The following is a 23,208-nucleotide window of genomic DNA, read 5'->3' as shown; positions in this document are numbered from 1 at the left end:
GCCTCATGTCTCGTCAAAATACAAGTATTGTATTTCCCTGCAACGATTGTATTGGCTAAAATCACCCGTGTGACACAGTGACAGCCAATGAAACGTCTGCTTCCGCATTCATCAACGTTATCTGCTAATGAGTAGAATTTTACTTTTGACATGCTGTCGAAGCTTGGCTGTAAATCAGATGAGAAATATTGGATGCAAATGCGGGTGTATTGATTTCAATATAGGCGAATCAATTGAGGATTAAGAGTTCGGAATTATTTCAGTACCATCATTTGTAGCTCTGCTTCGAAATGCCGTTTGGGTGAGTATAGCGGCAATTATTTAAATGTTGTTCTGGCATAGGCAAATTTACTAACTTGTATCTATTTCACAACGAATTGTACCCGATCAAGAAGTACGTATAGTATAATCACTGAGCTGCTTATGTTGTGGATAATATTTGTGTATAACGTTACTTATGTTATCAAAACTGCCATAGCCTGACTTGTTGGCATTTGTGTGGATAATTACCTAACGTTTATATTTCTCTAATGTTAGCTCAACAGTGGTTGGAAAATTGTCTTTCCATTTAAATTCGTTATCCTTGTAGGTAGAGTTGTTCCGCACTTTTTTTTTATTGTCAGGGGTCCACACCCTATGGCCTACTGAGTCATAGTGATTTCCCTCAATGTCTTAGATATCTCTTCCGGAGAACATGGTCATCCACAGACAGACTTGATGGCAAAACAGTGCTCATAACTGGAGCCAACACTGGTATTGGCAAAGAGACAGCGCTGGACCTGGCAAAGAGAGGTAGACCTACAGTGATACATAAATCCATGATGACGTTTCCATACAGGAATGTGTTGTAACAGTTATGCAAGATGTTTCACCATGACCTGTTGAATGTGTCTTGGGCTATTTCTCAATTGGTCTTTTCCTGATTCCTCAAATCCTCTCTCCTCGCTTCCTAGTCAAAAACACATTGGAGCCCATATTTGCTCATGGATGCCAAGCAGTGAAACACACGATCAACTGATCATAGTTTGCAATTTGTAGAATCAGTTGTATTACGGATTCTCATCAATTTGCTGAAGCTTCTATGTAATCATAATACAACATGCAGTAGTAGTAGTAGTATATGCTGCTTGAGCGCGGAGGAGCGGAGCTGGTAAAACTATTTCTGGAAAATGAATTCTGATTCATTGTAAATAAATTTGATTAATTACCAAAATTTCATGAAAAACTATAGGATGACAAACCAAATAAATCTGTGTAGTAGGTAGATGGTGGTTTCTTCCCTGTCTTCTCTCTGGTGTCTGTGCAATGATTTATGTTCACTTCCTTTCAGCTCCAGGAAGGGGCCTCCAATCGCTTAAAATGACTAATGATCTGTTGCCTACGCCTAATAGTCATACTCATCAATTATTATTATTACAAATAGAAGATCATTATTATTACAAATAAATGACCACTTCTAACTACGGTGATCATTTAGTAAAATTAGATTAAAGCTGAATCAATGTCTCGCACGATCACATAATGATTCATTAGCATTTTACATAACAGAACCAAATACCATGGCATAGTAAGCCTGTAACATTACTGTTACACCAACAACTCCTCCTCGTTTCTAATGAGATTTTAGGATGATTAGCTGAAGCTGAATAGTTTTCTCATGTGCCTGTTGTGGGGTATGCATGGGTGTCTGAGCTGTGTGCTGGTAGTTTAAACAGACAGCTCAGAGCCACTTGGCAGGATATTCAGTGCATTCGTAAAGTATTCAGAGTTCCTCTGTGGAGAACTTTCCAGAAGGACAACCATCTCTGCAGCATTCCACCAATCAGGCCTTTATGGTAGAGTGGCCAGACGGAAGCCACTCCTCAGTAAAGGCACATGACAGCCCGCTTGGAGTTTGCCAAAAGGCACCTAAAGTCTGAGACCATGAGAAACCAGGTTCTCTGGTCAGATGAAACCAAGATTGAACTATTTGGCCTGAATGCCAAGCATCACATATGGAGGAAACCTGGCACCATCTCTACGGTGAAGCATAGTGGTGGCAGCATCATGCTGTGGGGATGTTTTTCAGAGGCAGGGACAGTGAGACTAGTCAGGATCGAGGGAAAGATGAAGGGAGCAAAGTACAGAGCTCCATGAAAACCTTCTCTAGAGTGCTCAGGACCTCAGACTGGGGAGAAGGTTCACCTTCCAACAGGACATTGACCCTAAGAAAACACAGCCAAGACAACGCAGGAGTGGCTTCGGGACAAGTTGCTGAATGTCCTTGAGTGGTCCAGCCAGAGTCCGGACTTGCCAGAGTCCGGACTTGAACCCGATCGAACATCTCTGGAGAGACCTGAAAATAGCTGTGCCGCGACGCTCCCCGTCCAACCTGACAGAGCTTGAGGATCTGCAGAGAAGAATGGGAGAAACTCCCCAAATACAGGAGTGCCAAGCTTGTAGTGTCATACCCAAGAAGACTCAAAGCTGTAATAGCTGCTGAATATGCTTCAACAAAGTACTGAGTAAAGGGTCTGAATACTTATGTAAATGTGAGATATATAATTTTTAGATATACATTTGCTAAAATTTCTAAACCTGTTTTTGCTTTGTCATCATGGGGTATTGTGTTTTAGCTTGATGAGGGGAAAATACAATTTTCATCCATTTTAGAATAAGGCTGTAATGTGAAAAAGTCAAGGGGTCTGAACACTTTCCAAATGGACTATGCTTTGATTGAAACAAAATACAAGAAAGGCTAATAGTTTAACACCATCTCCTCTAATTCACTCGCAAAATAGTCATTCAAGAATATATAAATGCTTATTCCCATGAAACTGATTGAGATATGTGTAGGCAGAGGATGCATTTTATGCATATTCTATAATGATATGCTATTCAATTGGATACATCTGTCGGTACAAACTTTGAGGAAATGATGACACATTTACTTTTTTAAATGATTAATAAAATCACCTAAAAAATAGCAATACACCACTGGGTAGCATCTTATGCCAGACAGGCTTGTTGGTGTGTGTGTGTGACTGTCCAGCAGGGGTTGCTAATGGTTCTTATTTGTAAGATTCTTACATTTTCTAATATATATATTTTTTAATGTAGATATGAATGTTCTGTCCAATATCCTCCTGAAAAGCCTGTATGATTGACATCCTGAGTTGAATTCTGATTGAGCTGGAATAATCTAATAATATTCCCCCCACAATTTCTTCATAGGGGCCAGGATAATCATGGCCTGCAGAGACATGGAGAAAGCTGAGGGGGCCCTGAAAGAAGTCATAGAAGGCTCTGGTAGCCAAAATGTTGTCATCAAGAAGCTTGATTTGTCAGACACCAAGTCCATCTGCGAGTTTGCAGAGACCATTAACAAGGGTGAGGGAGAATAAGACATGACTTAACTTTTTTTCAGTTGCTTAGTTACTCCACATGGAATCTCTATAGGGAAAATGCATTTGAATTCATTCACTTTTTTTGACAGCACCCCTTTTGATTTGAACAAAAACCTTCCATACATATTTGCCCATTGTAGTTGTGCTCAGAAATGTCTATCTAAAAATGTGTAAACTCAGATTTATAAAAACTTTTATTATTATTTGCATATGTTGTAGCTTAGACCCTATTTTACATGAAGGTTTTTGTGTTGTGCCTGCCATAGGTTGAGACACAACATGCTCTTGAATACAGTGTGGGTGTCATGTTTTGACAGAAAAAATGTCATTCCCATTTTAGTACATTTTAAACTTTCAAATGGTACCACAATTCAACACTGGTCTGACCAATTGGAATCCATGCTTCAAGATTGTTTTGATCACGCGACTGGAATGTGTTCCGGGTAACTTACGAGAACAACATAGATGAATATACTGATACGGTGACTGAGTTTATCAGGATGTGTATAGGAGATGTTGTACCCACTGACTATTAAAACCTACCCTAACCAGAAACCGTGGATAGATGGCAACATTAGTTCAAACCTGAATGTGCAAACCATCGAATTTAACCATGGCAAGGTGACTGGGAATTTGGCCGAATACAAGGCACTCAAACAGGCAAAACGTCAGTATAGAGACAGAGTGGAGTCGCAATTCAACGGCTCAGACACAAGATGTATGTGGCAGAGTCTACAGACAATCACGGACTACAAAGGGAAAACAAGCCACGTCATGGACACCGATTTCTTGCTTCCGGACAAGCTAAACGCCCCCTTTGCCCGCTATGAGGAGAACACAGTGCCACCGATGCAGCACGCTACAAAGGACTGTGGGCTCTCCTTCTCCGTGGCTGATGTGAGTAAGACATTTAAGTGTGTTAACCCTCGCAAGGCTGCCGGCCCAGACGGCATCCCTAGCCACGTCCTCCGAGCATGCGCAGACCATCTGGCTGGAGTGTTTATGGACATATTCATCTCTCCCTATCCCAGTCTGTTGTCCCCAAATGTTTCAAGATGTCCACCATTGTTCACGTACCCAAGAAAGCAAAGGTAACTGAACTAAATGACTATCGCCCCGTAGCACTCACTTCTGTCATCATGAAGTGCTTTGAGAGACTATTCAAGGATCATATCACCTCTACCCTACCTGTCACTATAGACCCACTTTAATTTGCTTACTGCCCCAACAGATCCACAGACGATGCATCTCCATAGCACGGCACACTGCTCTATCCCATCATACCTATGTAAGAATGCTGCTCATTGACTATAGCTCAGCATTCAACACCATAGTACCCTCTAACCTCATCATTAAGCTCGATGCCCTGGGTCTGAACCCTGTCCTGTGCAACTGGGTCCTGGACTTCCTGACGGGCCGCCCCCAGGTGGTGAAGGTAGGAAACAACATCTCCACTTCGCTGATCCTCAACACTGGGGCCCCACAAGGATGCTTGCTCAGCCCCCTCCTGTACTCCCTGTTCACCATTGACTGCGTGGCCACGCACGCCTCAAACTTTTCAGACGACGCAACAGTAGTAGGCCTGATTACCAACAATGACGAGACCACCTAAAGGGAGGAGGTGAGGGCCATGGGAGTATAGTACCAGGAAAATAACCTCTCACCCAACATCAACAAAACAAAGAAGCTGATCGTGGACTTCAGGAAACAGCAGAGGGCGCACCCCCCTATCAACATTGGCGGGAACGCAGTGGAGAAGGTGGAAAGCTTCATGTTCCTCGGTGTACACATCACTGATAAACTAAAATGGTCCACCCACACACAGTGTGGCGAAGAAGGTGCAACAGCGCCTCTTCAACCTTAGGAGGCAGAAGAAATTTGGCTTGTCACCTAAAACCCTCAAACTTTTACAGATGCACAATTGAGAGCCTCCTGTCGGGCTATCACAGCCTGGAATGGCAACTGCACCTCCCACAATCGCAGGGCTCTCCAGAGGGTGGTGCGATCTGCACAACGCATCACTGGGGGCAAGCTACCTGCCCTCCAGGACACCTACAGTACCAAATGTCACAGGAAGGACAAAAATATAATCAAGGACAAAAACCACCTGAGCCACTGCCTGTTCACCCCGCTATCATCCAGAAAGCGCGGTCAGTACAGGTGCATCAAAGCTGGGACCAAGAGACTGAAATCAGCTTCTATCTCAAGGCCATCAGACTGTTAAATAGCCATCACTAGCACATGAGAGGCTGCTGCCCTGTACATAGATTTGAAATCACTGGCCACTTTTCATAATTGGAACACTAGTCACTTTGAAAGTAATGTTTACATATTTTGCATTACTCATCTCATATATACTGTATTCTGTCCTATTCTACTGTATCTTAGTCTATGGCGCTCATTGTTCATCTAAATATTTATATATTCTTAATTCCTTTACTTGGATTGTGGGTATTGTTAGATATTACTTGTTAGCTATTACTGCACTGTTGGAGCTAGAAACACAAGTATTTCGCTACACCTGCAATAACATCTGATAAATACTTGTATGTGACAAATAAAATTTGATTTGACAATGATGGTTGGAGAAGAATGTTGACCTGAATGGGAATATCTGTTTGAACTTATACTGTCTATACTCTATAAGAAACCTATTGAAATATAGATAATAGAATAGACATGACCATTTTAAGTTGCCTTTCGACAGTGGGTGGACCGGCGGTCATCTTTGTGGCAGTACTTAGAAGTTAAAATGTCAATTTAATGTACATTTTCAATGGTGCACCAGCTATATTACAGTGGTCTGAATGTATAGGTCCATTCTATGAGTTCTATTTATATGATGGAAATGAACCCACCCTGTGTTCGTTTTGATGGCGGGGCACAACACAAAAACCTCAGATGTGAAATGGGGTCGAAGCTACAACATATGCGAATATGAAAAATATCTGTGTTGTTTTTAGATGTCAATTTCTATGAAAATGTTTCTTCAAGATGTAAAATAGTTTGACAACGCTAAGTTTTTAAATGATCTCAATCATTTCTCATTTCCAGTGGTAATGGATGTCTCATGGTATTGTGGGGAATGCCAAATGGATCAACTTTGAGCACCTTTTTATCTCTTTTTGCAATTCTGGTCCAAATAGTCACTTTCTGACCACTTCCACGGACAAACATGTATGGAACATTTAGTTAAAATCCAAAAGGAATGCTGTTAAAAAGGTATTGAATTGAAATGGATTTACCCTATACTGCTTGTTATTTTCCCATAGCCACCTGCTTAATGCAAACCTCAGATGCTCTCTTCAACATATCCAGGCTTGATTGTATCACAACTTAATGGATTGATTCATTTGCACTCCTGACCAACAGTTAGACGTTTAAAATGTTTAATATTATTTTCTGTAGAGGAGACGAAACTCAACATCCTCATCAACAATGCTGGCGTCATGGTGTGTCCTTATGGGAAAACAGCTGATGGATTTGAAATGCAGATTGGCGTCAACCACATGGGTAAGTGAAACTATGTAGCACAAGGAAGCGGAATAAAATTCCCCTTTTGGCCAGACCTCACATGATTCTAAAAGGGCAAGAACGTACAAGATATCATTGATAAATGAGATGAGTGTTTAACTGCGAAACGGCTGTACTAGTAACGTTACCCATTCCCATAAGGAAGTGCCAATGTAGCTGATTACTTTTTGGGGACAGAAATGTGGTTATATTTTGACAGACGTCTCACTAAATAAATGTATCATTTCCTAATGATTAACCACATGGATGAATGCATGTGATTCACACCAAAGGCAAAGTTCCATACCACACAGCATTTCATACAAGTCGTGACTTGTACGTACTGATCTCCTATTATTGATATTTTTCTACAGTTTTACGCTTTATGTAAATCTCTGTCCAAGGAAGCCGTGCAGCTGTAGACAGGTTGTATTTTTAGTAGCAAAACAGACGCAGGCGCAACTAATGGGGAACAGCGAACTGGGTTGGCTTAGATTGTTTACAACATGTAAGCTATTTTGTGTCTCCAATGTTTATTGAAAACGTAAATACATTTTCACAATGAGCACTTGTTATCGCTCAAATACATTGGTACAGTTGTTGGTTAGCTAGCTACTGTAGCGTATTTTTGGGGCCATATTAACATTGACATGAAATCAGTCAAAACACCTCAAAACAAGACTTGGTGTCAAGAACAAGATGAAACGAGCCACTTACGATTCCCCACATGGCAGTTTCTTGCTAGCATCCATAACCACCACAGGCTGACTTCTGCCCCATGGAAGCGCACACATCTTTTTTTTGTGATGTTGTCAGCTAACCCACCTGTAACATAAGGAAGTGCGATGATGAATTCAGTTATTGTCTTTCTTATGACTGATAAGTTCAGACCGACACATTTTAAAGTTGTATAGAGGAGATGTAATGAAAGGTCAGATCACAAGTGATACTAACTAATACACTGGATTGAAGGTGACCATCACCAGAATATGATTTTTGCACAACCACAGTTCAAATGCATGAATCCAATACAACGAATCAACATCAAATCTACCAATCAAATGCTTTCAAAGCACTCCATCTTGTCACTTAGGTCACTTCCTGTTGACCCACTTATTGGTTGACCTGATCAAAAGGTCGACCCCGGCCAGGATCATCAATGTGTCCTCCATGGCTCATTCCTGGGGCACCATCAACCTGGACGACATCAACAGTGAGAAGGGCTATGACAAGAAGAAAGCGTACAGCCAGAGCAAGCTAGCTAACGTCCTCTTCACCCGCTCCCTGGCCAAGAAGCTACAAGGTTTGGGTTTGTCTACTACTTTGCAGTTCCAAAGAATCAAACAATAATGAATATTATGTTATTACTGCATGATTACCATTTTACCATGTAAATTCATAACAAATGCCTGGTCATATCTGTTATTGTAAAATAAAGTGCTACCACAGGATTTCTGAAGGGTGTTTGAAGCTGCAACCCTTTTGTCAAAAGTATTGAATTGAATTGTCCTCTATCAGACACTGGTGTGACGGCATACTCCCTCCACCCTGGTGTGGTTCAGACTGACCTGTGGCGGCACCTTAGCGCACCTCAGGCAGCTATCATGAAGATGATCAGTCCCTTCACCAAGACATCCGTGCAAGGAGCTCAGACCACTATCTACTGTGCTGTGGCACCTGAACTGGAAACTGAGAGTGGTGGATATTACAGGTGTGTGTGTGTAATATATATATATGTATGAACACCTGCTCTTTCCTTGACATCGACTGACCAGGTGAATCTAGGTGAAAGCTATGATCATTTATTGATGTCGTTTATTAAATCCACCTCAATCAGTGTAGATAAAGAGGAGGAGACCAGTTAAAGAAGGATTTTACATTTTTTAAGCATTGATACAATTAAGACATGGATTCTGTATGTGTGCCATTCAGTGTGAATGGGCAAGACAAAATATTTAAGTGCCTTTTGAACGGGGGTATGGTAGTAGGTTCCAGGCGCACCGGTTTGTGGCAAGAACTACAATGCTGCTGGGTTTTTCCATGCTCAACCGTTTCCTGTGTGTATCAAAATTGGTCCACCACCCAAAGGACATCCAGCCAACTTGACACAACTATGGTAAGCATTGGAGTCAACATGGGCCAGCATCCCTGTGGAACGCTTTCAACACCTTGTAGAGTCCATGCCCTGATGAATTGAGGTTGTTCTGAGGGCAAAGGAGGGAGAAATTAATATTACACTGAACAAAAATATAAACGCAACATGTAAAGTGTTGGTTTCATGAGCTGAAATAAAAGACACCCAGACATTTCCCATACGCATAAAAACCTGGAGAGTTGAGTCAGTGTGTTGACAGCAGCCACTCAATGTTAGTGGTGGCTGTTTAACAGTCTGATGGCCTTGAGATAGAAGCTGTTTTTCAGTCTCTCGGTCCCAGCTTTGATGCACCTGTACTGACCTCGCCTTCTGGATGATAGGATGATTTTTATTTTATTTTTTGAAGGTATCTATGACCAACAGATGAATATCTGTATTCAAAGTCTTGTGAAATCTGTAGATTAGAGCCTAATTTATTTATTTCAGTTGACTGATTTCCTTATATGAACTGTAACTCAGTAAAATCAATGAAATTCTTGCATGTTGCGTTTTTTATGTTTTTATTCAGTATAGGAAGGTATTCCTAAAGTTAGGTATACTCAGTCGATATGCACCTGCAGGATATTTAGTTTGAAAGAATACATCGATGAGTGTGATTCTTCCGGCTTCATCAATACATGTCATTTCTTCTAATATTGTTGCATTTGTATGTAGTATTTTCTATTAAACGGTATTAGACACATGATCGTCTTGTCTGTGTGCCCACAGTGACTGCGCACCAGCCAACTGCTCAAGCTCTGCTTCAGACGATGACACGGCCCAGAAACTGTGGGAGCTAAGCTGCCGGATGCTTTCTCTGTCATGGGATTGAATAACTCCCAAAAGGTGTATGGTTTACATTTTGAGATGTATGAGCAATGAAGAATACAACACATGTACAGCATCTTAAATGAAAGTCCTTTGTCCCATGGATACATTCCAACATATCATATTATGATGTGGTATATTAATTGAAATGATGTAGTTGACAGTACTTGTAGATGTAACATACAAAATACAATTTAACATGGTTCATTGCCACTGGCATTTGAGATGGAATATATGGTTGTTTTTTTTACCGTACTGTACACATAGTCATATAATATTGTACATTATTAGACTGCTGTTTATTGTCGATAAGTAAGTTATCACACTAACATTAAATCACTAATCTGTAACTGCTCCATCAATTTTTGGACTTTTAAATTAATATATATAATTACTGTGTGTGTTGATATACAGTACCAGTCAAGTTTGAACACACCTACTCATTCAAGGGTTTTTCTTTATTTTACTATGTTCTACATTGTAGAATAATAGTGAAGACATCAAAACTATGAAATAACACACATGGAATCACTTAGTAACCAGTAGCCACTCTTTGCCTTGATGACAGCTTTGCACGCTCTTGGCATTCTCTCAACCAGCTTGAAGGAGTTCCCACATAAAAATGATGCTGAGCACTTGTTTGCTGCTTTTCCTTCATTATGCGGTCCAACACTTCCCAAACCATCTCAATTGGGTTTAGGTTGGGTGATTGAAGACCAGGTCATCTCATGCAGCACACCATCACTTTCCTTGGTCAAAGAGCCCTTACACAGCCTGGAGGTGTAACTGGGTCATTGTCCTGTTGAAAAACAAATTATAGTCCCACTAAGCGCTAACCAGATGGGATGGTGTATAGCTGCAGAATGCTGTGGTAGCCATGCTGGTTAAGTGTGCCTTTCAATTCTAAATAAATCACAGACCGTGTCACCCGCAAAGCACCATCACACCTCCTCCATACTTCATGGTGGGAACCACACATGAGATCATTCACCTAATCTATGTTTCAGAAAGACCCGGCAGTTGGAACCAAACATCTCAAATTTGGACTCATCAGACCAAAGGACAGATTTCCACTGGTCTAATGTCCATTGCTGGTGTTTCTTGGCCCAAGCAAGTCTCTTTTTATTTTTGGTGTCCTTTAGTGTTTTCTTTGCAGCAATTTGACCATGGCCCGATTCACACCGTATCCTCTGAACAGATGATTTGGAAATGTGTCTGTTACTGAGGTGCAGTTAACTCTAATGAAATTATCCTCTGTAGCAGAGGTAACTCTGGGTCTTCCTTTCCTGTGGCGGTCCTCATGAGAGCCAGTTTCATCATTGTGCTTTATGGTTTATGCGACTGCACATTAAGAAAATGTAAAAGTTCTTGAAATGTTCAGAATTGACTGACCTTCATGTCTTAAAGTAATGATGGACTGTCATTTCGCTTGGCTTATTTGAGCTGTTCTTGCCGTAATATGGACTTGGTCTTTTACCAAATAGGGCTATTTTCTGTATACCACCCTACCTTGTCACAACACAACTGATTGGTTCAAATGCAGTAAGAAGAAAATAAATTCCACAAATGAACTTTTAACAAGGCACACCTCTTAATTGAAATGCATTCCAGGTGACTACCCCATGAAGCTGGTTGAGAGAATGTGAAAAGCTGTCATCAAGGCAAAGGGTGGCTACTTTGGACGATATCAAATAAAAAAATAGATTTTGATTTGTTTAACACTTTTTTGGTTGCTACATAATTCCCTGTGTGTCACTTCATATGTCTTCACTATTATTCTACAATGTAGAAAATAGTAAAACAATTAAGAAAAACCCTGGAATGAGTAGGTGTGTCCAAACTTTTGAATGGTGCTGTATACCCAATATAACTTGAATGCCTAATGAGCTCAGTTCAACTGCCGTACTCCATCAAAACCCAAAATATGAGATTGTTTACAAGCAATAGAGTAAAACTATGTCATTTTTAACAAACACTGTATAGCCTCAAACCATGGTTAAAACTATAATATTGATACCATGGGTGGTCAGTCCTTGCAAATAGCTCTGAATTTGAGAGTGGTGACATTAACCCAGCCCCATCCCTCAGCTCTTTACTAAATCAGTGGCGGGATTGTCGCTTTGTTACTGTTTCAAATACAGACTTCCCCTTTAGGGGTATTTACCTACTTCGGATTTCATAATGAGTTTCCACTGTATAGTGGCTTTCAAATAATATTTTCTACGTTTAAAAAAAAAACATTCTAACGAAAACAGTTTTCTTAAATGATGCTATAATTTTTCTAAACACTTACAATTACAAAGGGCTGCCTTTAGCATCATGTCATTTCCTTGTTAAATGTGGTCTATTTTTCTATTATGATAGAGCATTAAAATATCTATCTACCAGGATGATTGTAAGTGTGTGTTTCCTTTTCTGTCATTTTTATTTAGTTGGATACAGTAAATTTTAAAAGTGATCAGATCTGGACAATTTGCAATATTTCTGTTTAATTGTTTATTAAAGACATGAACATAGATATTTTCCAGATCACTAAACCTCTGCTCCATTTTTAACATTCCAATCTTTAGTTTTGTAATATTTGACTGATATTTCATTGCTATACCACCTGCTGCACACTACATAGATTATTGAACACAACCAGAATGAACAAGAATAGCATGAGATGAACGAAGCATTATACACTACTTATAAGATTATCTAACATTGACTATGATACTCAGAAAGGTTGAAATAAAAATGGCAGATTAAACTATAATCAAAACATAACAAAAGTTGATAATGTCAGGATAATACATGTATTTTGTCAAAAATTTTAAATATATATTTGAAAGATTGTCAATGTTTTACCATGAAAGAAAGAGTGAAAATAATTCAGCCTGATATAGTGATTTTGTTTCGCAGAAGTATTTTGAACACTTGTCTTCTCTTGTAAATATCCCATATTATATTGCACTAGTTTTCCATAAATCATTTTTATTCAAGTAACAATGTATGCAGTATTGATATTTAATCATTCAAATAACATGAACATTTCTAAGGTTAACCTTCTGTATGGCTAAACATCAAGACCAAATGAAATTGTCATAATTCCCTTTTAGTTAAGATAGTTTTTGGGGTGGGGTGGGGCTTGAATTTCAGCCTGTTCAGGTGGGATGACGTTTTTGGCCCATAGCATGACATCACAATCTGATCTGATTATTCCTACCACTGACCAGTCATATTTTATTTGCATATATATTCTCCTACTTTAAGCAGTCTAGACGACCCTATCTGTCAATCAGGGCTGTGTATGTAAATATATTTACATTTGTATCAACACGCCTACACTATCTGACTGAGCATTTCAATGGCAAAAGGAGGCTCAGGGAAATCAATGATTAAAAAAATATATGTTTGGAGTTATTGTCATGAAACAAACACACACAGTGATATATTAGACATACAGTGATTCAAAAAATGTAATCATAAAGACTGCATGGGGACTTTAAATAATTCAAATGTGATTGAATAAAGACTGCATGGGGGCTTTAAATAATTCAAATTTGATTGAATAAAGACTGCATGGGGGCTTTAAATAATTCAAATTTGATTGAATAAAGACTGCATGGGGGCTTTAAATAATTCAAATTTGATTGAATAAAGACTGCATGGGGGCTTTAAATAATTCAAATTTGATTGAATAATCAAATTTGATTGATCTCTAAAGTACAGTAGACATGTAACTTTCTTCCTCATTCTTTTCCATCAGATCCAAGGCAAGGTCATCACCAAGCTCAGATTCCTGGTTTGCACCCTCTTTTAGCATTGCTACCAAAGTAGACAGTGTGCTGTTGGGGTCCAGTAATTTAACCAGGGGAACATTCACACCCCTGTCTTGAAAGAGAAGATTCTGCAAAGTCATGGCTAGCATTGAGTCTATGCCTAATGCGGTGAGAGAAGAATCGTCATTCAGCTCATCATTCTCAACACCAAGCGTTTCCCTGAGCACCGACTTGACGTATTCACTTGGTGACATGGACACGGTAGTTTGGTCATATCCTGCAACTTCCCCTTTTTCTTTTGTTATCCCCTCATCCACCAGTGCGCCTAAACGTATGTTTAGGGAGGCATTATGAGCAAGAACATGACGCATCAGGTTTTTGAAACTGAACTTGCAGACAACCTGTTGTGGTCTGTTCAGCAGAAGGCATTGTTCTAGGCTCTCATGGATTTCTGCTACCCCCATGACCATCATCCCCTTTGCCGCCAGAAATCTTTGGAAATGGTCTTTGTCCAGCAAGAGACCAAGGTTCAAAGCTCCCCAGCTTATGGACTGTCCTGCAAGTCCAATGTTTCGCCTGTACTGACAGAATGTGTCCAAGAAGGAGTTGGCTGCACAATAGTTTGTTTGTGCTGCATTGCCAATAAAGGCAGAGATGGAGGAGTAACACACAAAGTAATCTAACTTGCAGAGTTTTGTGGCGTGATGCAGATTCAGAGCTCCATTCACTTTGGGCTTCAGGACTTTCTCATAGAGAGATTTGTCAAGAGTTTCAATCAGGCCATCATGCAGGACGACGGCACTGTGGAAGACCCCTCTGATTGGACAAGAGGGGAAACGTTCCTTAATCGCAATAACGGTATTCACTACTTGTGCAGAGATTGAAACATCACACTGCAAGCTGACAACTGTGGCGCCAGACTGACTCTCAATGTTACTTATCTCCTGCTGTAAGTCGGTCGAGGGACTGCTTCTGGAAAGAATGACAATATACCCTCCTCCTCGCTGTGCAATAAACTTCACTGTTTCAAACCCTAGTCCAGTTAGACCACCTGTGACAATGTACACAGAGTTTTTCTGGAAAAGCTGGTTTGGTTTTGGCAACAACTTAATGTTGGACAGTGTGCCTTTGGAATCATCTTTACTCAGTGCCACAAAAGGAAGGGTTTTTGAGCTGAAGTATGATTCAGACTCTTCAACAGGCAGGAAATCAATGCTCCCAGATGACACTCTCTGAAAGATGGTGGTTTCGAAATCTAAAGACTTCTTGTCCAAATGCATTGATTTGAGCCAACGGTAAATGTGAGACTTCTCTGCTCTGATAGATCCCTTTTCCAATGCACTAGACATTTGAACAGTCTGAATGCGAACATTGTCATTGCCACATCTGAAGCCATTTTGTGAGATGGAGGATTGCCACTCATTTTCACATACAGCAACAATGTGTCTCACACCGGAAACATTGCATGCTTTTTCAAACTGAGATTTGTCAAATGGAGGTAAAAGGACAAATGCATCAAGCTTGTTCACATTTTGAAGCTGATCACTAAACTGTGGCAGAACAATGTTATTCCATCCTGATTTGGTTGCAGTTTGGGCTAAGACCTTTGTCAAACCTGAGTCAGGAACGGATGAGATGATGCCCAACCTCTGTTGTTTGACTTTGGGTAATGCACGATGCAAGACTTCCCATGCAAGTACAAAGTAGGACACACAGGGTGCCTCCTTCAGAAATGTGAGCCTCTTTGTCTTGTAGCACGCTGCTTCAGGAATCACAATCTTAGAAGATGCAGCAGTCGGATAACATGAAACTACATGCTCCCCCACTTTCAGTTTGCTCACCTCTTTCCCTACAGCTGTGACAGTGCCACTGAAGTCTAGAGCGAAAAGCTGGTGGTCCTGAGATGTGTGTTTGTTCCAGTACATTGTCGGGCCATAGTTCATGTCAGAGACACTGACCGGAAAGTAGTCAGAAGAATGAACACAAATCTTACTGAGCTGAATCTCAACTGAATTCTCCTCAATGTTCTTATGCTCAACATCACAAGGAATGGCAGACAAGCTAGTCATTCTGTATGGGTTAGCAGTCTGAAGGATGAACTCCTCAGACTTCAAAGAGTGGACATTTTCCTGTGAGTTGTCACTGCTTTCAGTGGGAGTGTGCACTATGTAAGGTTTTAGAATCTGTCCATCTTTCACCACCAATTCTGGGTATTGGCTGCATGGGAATGAGTCAAGAACCTGAGACAGAGCTCTGATGTCCTCTGTAGAGACAGAGCTGATGTCAATCAGCTGGAAGGAAAGATCTGACATTTCTGCAGCACATGATCTAGTCATGCCTGAGAGGGCAAAGCCTGCGCTGATGCGGTCCACTGTGTTCTCTGCTGACCGGTAGGTTATTGCTCTGATGGAATTTGGAAATTTCATAGCCTTCAGTTCCAGGACTATTTGTCGGAACATCTCACAGCAGTTTACCATGTTCTCCAGGATAGCCTCTGTTTCGTGGGAGGTAACATTGTCATTGCTCCACACAAACAAGATTTCTGCAAAGCTTTTCAAGTCTAAGATTTTGAATTTTGACAACAGCGCTTTGAATCCACGGCTCAAGAGATCATTGGCATGTGTGAAAGAGATGTATTGCGACTGTGAGCTCAAATGTTTTTGCATGGCTTCAGATACACCCATCTGGTCAGCGAAAACCAATGCCTTGGGTTTATTAATGGGCTTGTAGTCATCAGACACAACACTGAAGTCATTGTGGAAGAAGTACTCTTCAACAACATTAGATTGGCTCCCAAGATACTTGACTATGACATGCTTCAGTTCAACCAAGACCCGACCTGCTTTGTCGGTGAAACAGCCAGATACTTCGAAATGGTCGGCTGCAACATTTGCGGCTCTCAAATAAAGAACCATTTCAGGCTGCAGGGGTTCGTGAACAGTCAAACTGCCTATTTCTGCAGGGAAGCCAGGCCTTGCCATGAATGCATTCACTATTGTGATTGGAGTCAGTTGTAGCAAGTAGTCTAGCACTACAGGGTGAATGCAGAAATCATGCAACTGAGGCAGTAGTTCTTCAGGGACAGTTACAACAGAGATGGCTTCCATCAAGTCTGCACCATAGTGCACATCTCCCCTGTTTCTGAAAACAGAACCATACTGAAACCCTCTCTTACTTAGGTAATCATAAAAGTAATCAGTACTCATAGTTGATGTGCATCGCTTGTAAACTGAGTCTAGAGAGATGTACTGTTCCTCAGCCAACCTCCCTTGCTTGCATGATATGCTGCCTGATGCATACGTTGCTGTAGGAGATTGTATCTTAAACGTTGTCTCGTTTTCAAAGTGATCCAGTTTGACACTCATCTCAGGAGAATTTGGTGCAATGAGAAATGGACTCTGAAAACTGACACTGAGTTGCAGCATGTTGAGTGGCACCTTTGATTTGGAACTGGCCATGAAGGCAGCCAAACCCAACTCAGCGTAGAGGGCACCAGGGACAATGGCAACATCATTGTTTCTATGGTCCTGCAGGTAAGCCACTGAGGCTGAGGCCAGATCACAACTGAAGGTTTTTCCATCATTGCCTGTCTGAGTTAACACAGGATGACTGCCCGATGTACCTTTCTGTGCTGCCTCAAAGATGACATCTTTCTTCACACAATCAAACTGATACCTTGGGGTAGGTGTTGGGGATGTCTCACAACCTCTGTAGAACTTGTCCCAATCTACCTGAACCCCCAACTCAAACAGTTTGGACACAGTGTCCAGCATTGTCTCATGGTCTTTATTTTGCTGCACTGACGTGAGTACTTGTGTCTCATTTCCCAGAGTCTCCTGGATGTTCCTTTGTAGAGCCCTTCTAGGGCCTATCTCTACAAAGACCACATTCTTCTTGTCTTTGGTTGCTGATCTCACTGCCTGTTCAAATGAAACAGGCTCTCGAATATTCCTGGCCCAGTATTTGCCTGTGCTGAAGTCTGGCTGTTCTACTGCCTTTCCTGTCACTGTGGAGAACAATTCTGTCTCAACATGATTCACCTGTAAAGAACCAATACTGTCCTCTATTTGAGAGAGGATGGGATCCATCATTTGGCTGTGGTATGCAGCAGGGACATCCAGAACATGAAGGAACAAATTCTTACTGTTGACTGAACTGCTTAGCTTTTGATACAGACTGTCTATAGCATCAGCATCACCTGCAAGGGTGCAGGACTGTGGGCTGTTGGAGGCAGCCAGGCAAACCTTATTTAAGTAGGAGGGAAGGAGTTTCAAGACCTCTGACACGGCCATGTTACTGACCACAAGCATTTTCCCTCCTGTGACTTTATTCTGCAGAGTACTGCGGAAGTAAATCACCTTCACTGCATCCTCAAGGGACAATAGACCAGAGCAATGGGCAGCAGCAACCTCTCCAACAGAGTGGCCAAGAATTGCATCTGGTTTGATGCCCCAGTGCTTGAAGAGACTGGCAATGCCAACCTGAATGGCAAAGAGGAGGGGCTGGACAACATCTGGTTTTGAAAAGTCTTCATCAACTGATGCACTTTCCAGTCTCTCTGTAATGGACATTCTTTGGTACATTTGAAAAAGCGCCTCAATCTCCTTGATCTTTTCTCTGAACACTGGTTCCTGTTTCAGGAGCTGCTTGCACATGCCTTGGTAGGCCACACCATTCCCACAGAAAACATACACTAACTTTGGATCTAGTTTGGAGGGGGCAATCTTTTTGTTCAAAGCAGATTTCAGCTGGTTTCTCAGATCAACCAGAGAGGATGTTGTGAATGCCTTCCTGTATTTATGTTTCATGTGGCTTCTTCTACAGGCTGATGTATATGACAGACCCTGGAGTTCCACTGTTTTGTCTCCACTTATCTGTTCAGCTGTGTCCTGTACCATCATGGTAAGGGATTTTTCTGAGGCTGCTGAGAGGATAAAATACTCATAAGACCTATCAACCCCGGCTGTTTGGGTGTGAGAGTTGTTGTACTGTTTGACAATTGTGTGGGCATTTGTGCCTCCAAAACCAAAATTATTGATCCCTGCAATCCGTTCGACCGAGCCTGCATTTCCCCACTTTTCTGCTTTAGTGGGAACTTTTATGTTTAAGGCTTTAGCGTCTATACTGGCACTATCCTCAGAGTAGAACAGTGAAGGGACAATGGTTTCATGCTTCATCATTAGTAGTACCTTGATTAGCCCTGCCACACCAGCTGCAGATTCTGTGTGTCCAATGTTGCCTTTCACAGAGCCGATGCAGAGTGTTTCTGAACCTGGGGGTCTGGCTTTGGCAATGACTTTGGAGATGCTGCCTGCTTCTATGGGATCCCCCACTGGAGTTCCAGTCCCATGAGCCTCTATGTACTGGACAGTTGACAGGTCAGACTGTGAATAGATTCTGCGGAGCAGCTCCTCTTGCTGGACCATGGATGGCTTGGTGATTGGAGAGACAGTGTGGCCATCTTGGTTTACTGCAGTTTTGCTTATGATGCCCCATACATGGTCACAGTCTTTCAAGGCCTGTAAAAGATTTGAAGTTCAACGTAACATGTTTGATAGACCAGGGTCTGTGCCAACTTTTTACTGCAGGGAACTGTTGGGCTCCACCCTAAATGGCTCTTTGTGCGTCAAATTGTACAGTACATACAGATCTGCAAATAAAACTGTCAAGTAAAGTCATAAAATGAGAAACAAGAGCTTGTCTATTGCAGTCTAAGTCAAATTGGTGACAAGGGATGGGAAATACAGTATATGTAATATGTTAGTCGTATTCTAGAAGTTTTGACAAAGTGAAAGTGAAAGTCAATGCATCAAATACTCCCAGACACATTGTATTGCCAACCGTTCTAAATGTTTGGCCAGTTTGAATATGTTTGAACTGTACTGCAAAGAGTGAAAACTAAATCAATGGTAAGAACTCACTTGTTTCAGTGGCTTCAGCAGAATAACCCCGCAGCCCTCTCCTCTGCCATAGCCATCTGCTCTGCTGGAGAAAGGTTTGCTGGTGCCTTCAGGGGAAATCATCTTTGCCTTGCTGAGAGCGACAAAGACTTGTGGCTCTATGATACAGCTGACACCGCCACAGAGAGCCATTTCACAGTCACCTGGTAGGACAAAAACATTTTTATATAATTGCAGGTGGCACTTCTTCATGTAGCTGAAACTGGGCTAATAGTCAAACATATGATTCTAACTTTTGCTTTATTGTTTTGGAAATGTCCCTCTGGGCACAATTCGTAGGTAACAGGGGTAGTGTGCATGAAATCTAGGTTACATATTAAAAGAAGCAATATAAAATAATCTAGCAATCTATAAAAAAATATATATATATATATATAATTTAACTAGACAAGTCAGATAGGAACAAATTCTTATTTACAATGACGGCCTACCCTGGCCAACACTGGGCCAATTGTGTGCTGCTTATGGAACTCCCAATCACTCCCGGATTCGAAACCAGGGACTGTAGTGATGCCTCTTGCACTGAGATGCTGCGCCACTCAGGAGCCCATAATTATGAATGATAGTAAAGCAATTATCTTACGCACAATTTGACAAGAGTTGTACCTTGTTTTATGGCTTGACAAGCAAAGTGCAGAGCCACAAGAGATGATGAGCAGGCGCTGTCTATGGCAACTGATGGACCAGTGAGGTTGAAGGTGTAGGATATCCGGTTGGCTGCAATACTCATGGCTTTACCAGTGCCACTCCAATGGTTAGTCAAGCCTGGATTGTACTGGGCAGTTGTGAGATCGTAGTCTCTGTTCATTAGTCCTACAGAGTTTCATAGAGAATTGAACGTGATATTAGTATCAATCATGGTATCACAAATCACAACTTCACACTTATCTGTAAAGGAATTTTTTTTTATATTACCTAGGTATACTCCAGTTCTAGTTCCGCTAGCTTTCTCCATTGGCATCCCAGCATTCTCTAGTGCCCTATAGGTGCAGTGCAGCAAGAGTTTCTGCTGGGGGTCCATGTAGTCGGCCTCAGCATCGGTGACACCAAAAAACCTCAGGTCTAGTTCGTTAAAGCTAAGAATCAAAACATTAACCAGTCAACCAGAGTGGAAAATATTCAATACAACAAATGCAATCAGAAGCTGGGAATTCAGGGACAAGAGCATTTGTTGGTCAACTACACATTACCAGGAATATAATTCTACAATATACCGTAGTATAGCGTCTTTGATTGTTTGCAGTACATTATTAAATTATGAGTAACCGTAGCAGTGCAACAACAAAAAATGGTGAGGGTCAGGGAAACGTCATACTAACCCGTCTATGAGAGCAGCTTTGCTAGTGTGAGACTTTCCAGGTTTGCTGTTGTCAGCATCATACCAGTAAGTACTGTTAAACCTCTCGTTAGGGATTGGCAATGCACAGTTCTTTCCTTCCAGAAGAACCTTCCAGAAATTGTCAAGCCCCTCACCTGGAATTGAATATGTGTTTTATCAGAATGGGAAATACATTGGAATTGTTTTAACAAACCTATATATTTATTAATATATATATATATATATATTTTTTTTTAACAAAATGTTTTTCATAACAATGTATATCATTTCTGAATCAAATTTCATCAAAAGCTTGTCTACAAATAAAACATAACAAATGATAGCTATAGCTCTCTTGGAAAAGAGATATTATCTCAATGAGAAAAAAAACTGTATAAATAAAGGTAAAATATATATATATATTTTTTAAAGATGTTAAAGTTTTTTGATTAAAAATGATCTTTAGGTCAAAGATAAACATTTCTACATTCATGTTATTGCGTGTATCAATACCCAAGTTAGTTGATGTTTCGTAATAGTTGTAATTTCTGTCGTCTGGTGTTTTCTTTGCTGGCAACTATTTAACTATTTAATTTAATTAATAAAATAGTAACTATTTAATTAATTAACCTATATTAAGCAGCTTCATATCCCACAGGGAAAAAACTGTTTGAATCCACGTTGTGATGACATTGAATCAATGTGGAAAACTGATTGGATTTGAAAATAATCATACATTTAAGGGATTTTTGTATTTTTTTCCACCACATTTGTTGATTTCATGTTAAAATGACAACTCAACCAAATGTAAACCAAAACTAGATGTTGAACTGATGGTGCTATAAGAAGTGAAAACTTCTTGATTGGAGAACACGTTGGGAGGGATCTTAGATCAAGTGGACCACTTGGTCGCAAGTGGATCTTCCAGAAAAACAATAATCCCAAGCATTCATCAATATCCAGAAAGAAATGGTTATTGACCACAAAATAAAAATGTTTCAATGGCCATCTCAGTCTCTGGACTTGAAACCCTTTGAAAACCTGTGGTTTGAATTGAAGAGGGCCATCAATAAGCGCATACGAAGGATATCAAGGATCTCGAAGGATTCGGTATGGAGGAATGGTCTAAAATGTGTTCTCTAATCTCATAAAACATTTTAGAAAAAGGCTCAGTGCCGTTATCCTCGCAAGGTGAGGTATTGAAAGGTATTAAAAACAGGGGTGCCAATAATTATGACCCCTATCTTAAAATATATAAATATATATATATGTTTCTTTTAGGAATTGCATTATTATAAAAATATAATGTTCTCAAATGTTTAAGAATGCAATATAGCTTTTTTGCTCATCTATCAAGAGTGCCAATCATTTTCGACCTGACTGTATACCCATTGATTCTTGAAGAATATTACTTATAAATACCTCGTAACCTTAGCTCAACTGTCGTACCCCATCAGAACCCAAAATATAAGCTTGTTTTACTCCAATGTTTGTAAACAACGGAAATGTATATTAACACTTGTATAGCTTAAAAACATGGTTTAAACTTTTATTTTTGATATCATGGTCAGTCCTTGCATCCATAGCTCTGTCTTGTAATTTGAGAGTGGTTACATTTCTCCAGGCCCATCCCGCAGCTTTTCACCAATACAGAAGCAGGGCAACCACTTTGTTATTGTTTCTACTGCAGATTCTAGCTTTAAAGTGATTGAAACTATAAACTGAAATGAATTACAATACTTGAGAGAACTAGCAAAAAAGGTTCATCATCACAAAAAAAAGGTTAACTGTCAAACCTCCAGGGAAGCTGCATCCAATGCCAACCACTGCAATGGCTCCCTCTTCCTCCTCCATCCTGGCTGTCTGTCACACCAGCTGGACACTGAAATTCATGCACTTGTTTCTTAAGTTCAAGTGTAAACTCAGCTCAGATAGAAGGTGCTCGATTTGCCTCCTGTTCTTTTGGCTCGTTGTCTCACCTGTATTGTATTTATATGCGTAAGGACTGATAGCAGCCCTCTAAGGAAATGCTGATTCAGTTCCACAGAAATACTGAAGTGCAATCACTGCTCTAAATGAAAGCCAAGGGGATGAATGAGTTATTCATTTTAGTTAAACAGTTCCTTGGTAAATTTATAACATTATTCAGATTTTAGCACACAGGTTTTCCCTTTTCAGATACAGTTCCTTATTACTCGTAACCTTTCCTGGAAAGTCTAGTCACTCTACTCTAAGTCGCTCTGTAAGAGGGTCTGCTAAAAATGACTTAAATGTACACTACAGTTAAAACATTTGGGGTCACTTA

The 23,208-nt window shown here is 40.6% G+C and overlaps 2 protein-coding genes across 2 annotated transcripts; one reads left to right on the top strand and one right to left on the bottom strand.

Annotated features, from left to right (window-relative positions):
* The first annotated feature begins 111 nt into the window (after nucleotides 1-111).
* Nucleotides 112-12,251, top strand: LOC109899379 (retinol dehydrogenase 12-like). Its single transcript, XM_020494568.2, has 7 exons — nucleotides 112-301; nucleotides 677-792; nucleotides 3,214-3,369; nucleotides 6,795-6,899; nucleotides 7,993-8,202; nucleotides 8,418-8,610; nucleotides 9,763-12,251. The coding sequence occupies exons 1-7, from the start codon at nucleotides 291-293 to the stop codon at nucleotides 9,863-9,865; spliced, it is 894 nt and encodes a 297-aa protein (XP_020350157.1). The 5' UTR covers nucleotides 112-290; the 3' UTR covers nucleotides 9,866-12,251.
* Nucleotides 12,252-12,342: 91 nt separating this feature from the next.
* LOC109899378 (probable polyketide synthase 1) lies at nucleotides 12,343-22,938 on the bottom strand. Its single transcript, XM_020494565.2, has 6 exons — nucleotides 22,700-22,938; nucleotides 20,905-21,058; nucleotides 20,501-20,661; nucleotides 20,192-20,398; nucleotides 19,547-19,728; nucleotides 12,343-19,144 (listed from the first exon to the last, which is right to left on the bottom strand). Exons 1-6 carry the CDS (start codon nucleotides 22,755-22,757, stop codon nucleotides 13,565-13,567), a joined length of 6,342 nt encoding a protein of 2,113 aa, XP_020350154.1. The 5' UTR covers nucleotides 22,758-22,938; the 3' UTR covers nucleotides 12,343-13,564.
* Between the last annotated feature and the right edge of the window lie 270 nt (nucleotides 22,939-23,208).

The sequence above is a fragment of the Oncorhynchus kisutch genome, linkage group LG11, assembly GCF_002021735.2.
Source record: "Oncorhynchus kisutch isolate 150728-3 linkage group LG11, Okis_V2, whole genome shotgun sequence".
Classification (NCBI taxonomy): domain Eukaryota; kingdom Metazoa; phylum Chordata; class Actinopteri; order Salmoniformes; family Salmonidae; genus Oncorhynchus; species Oncorhynchus kisutch.
This window is presented reverse-complemented; position numbering and strand designations above follow the sequence as displayed.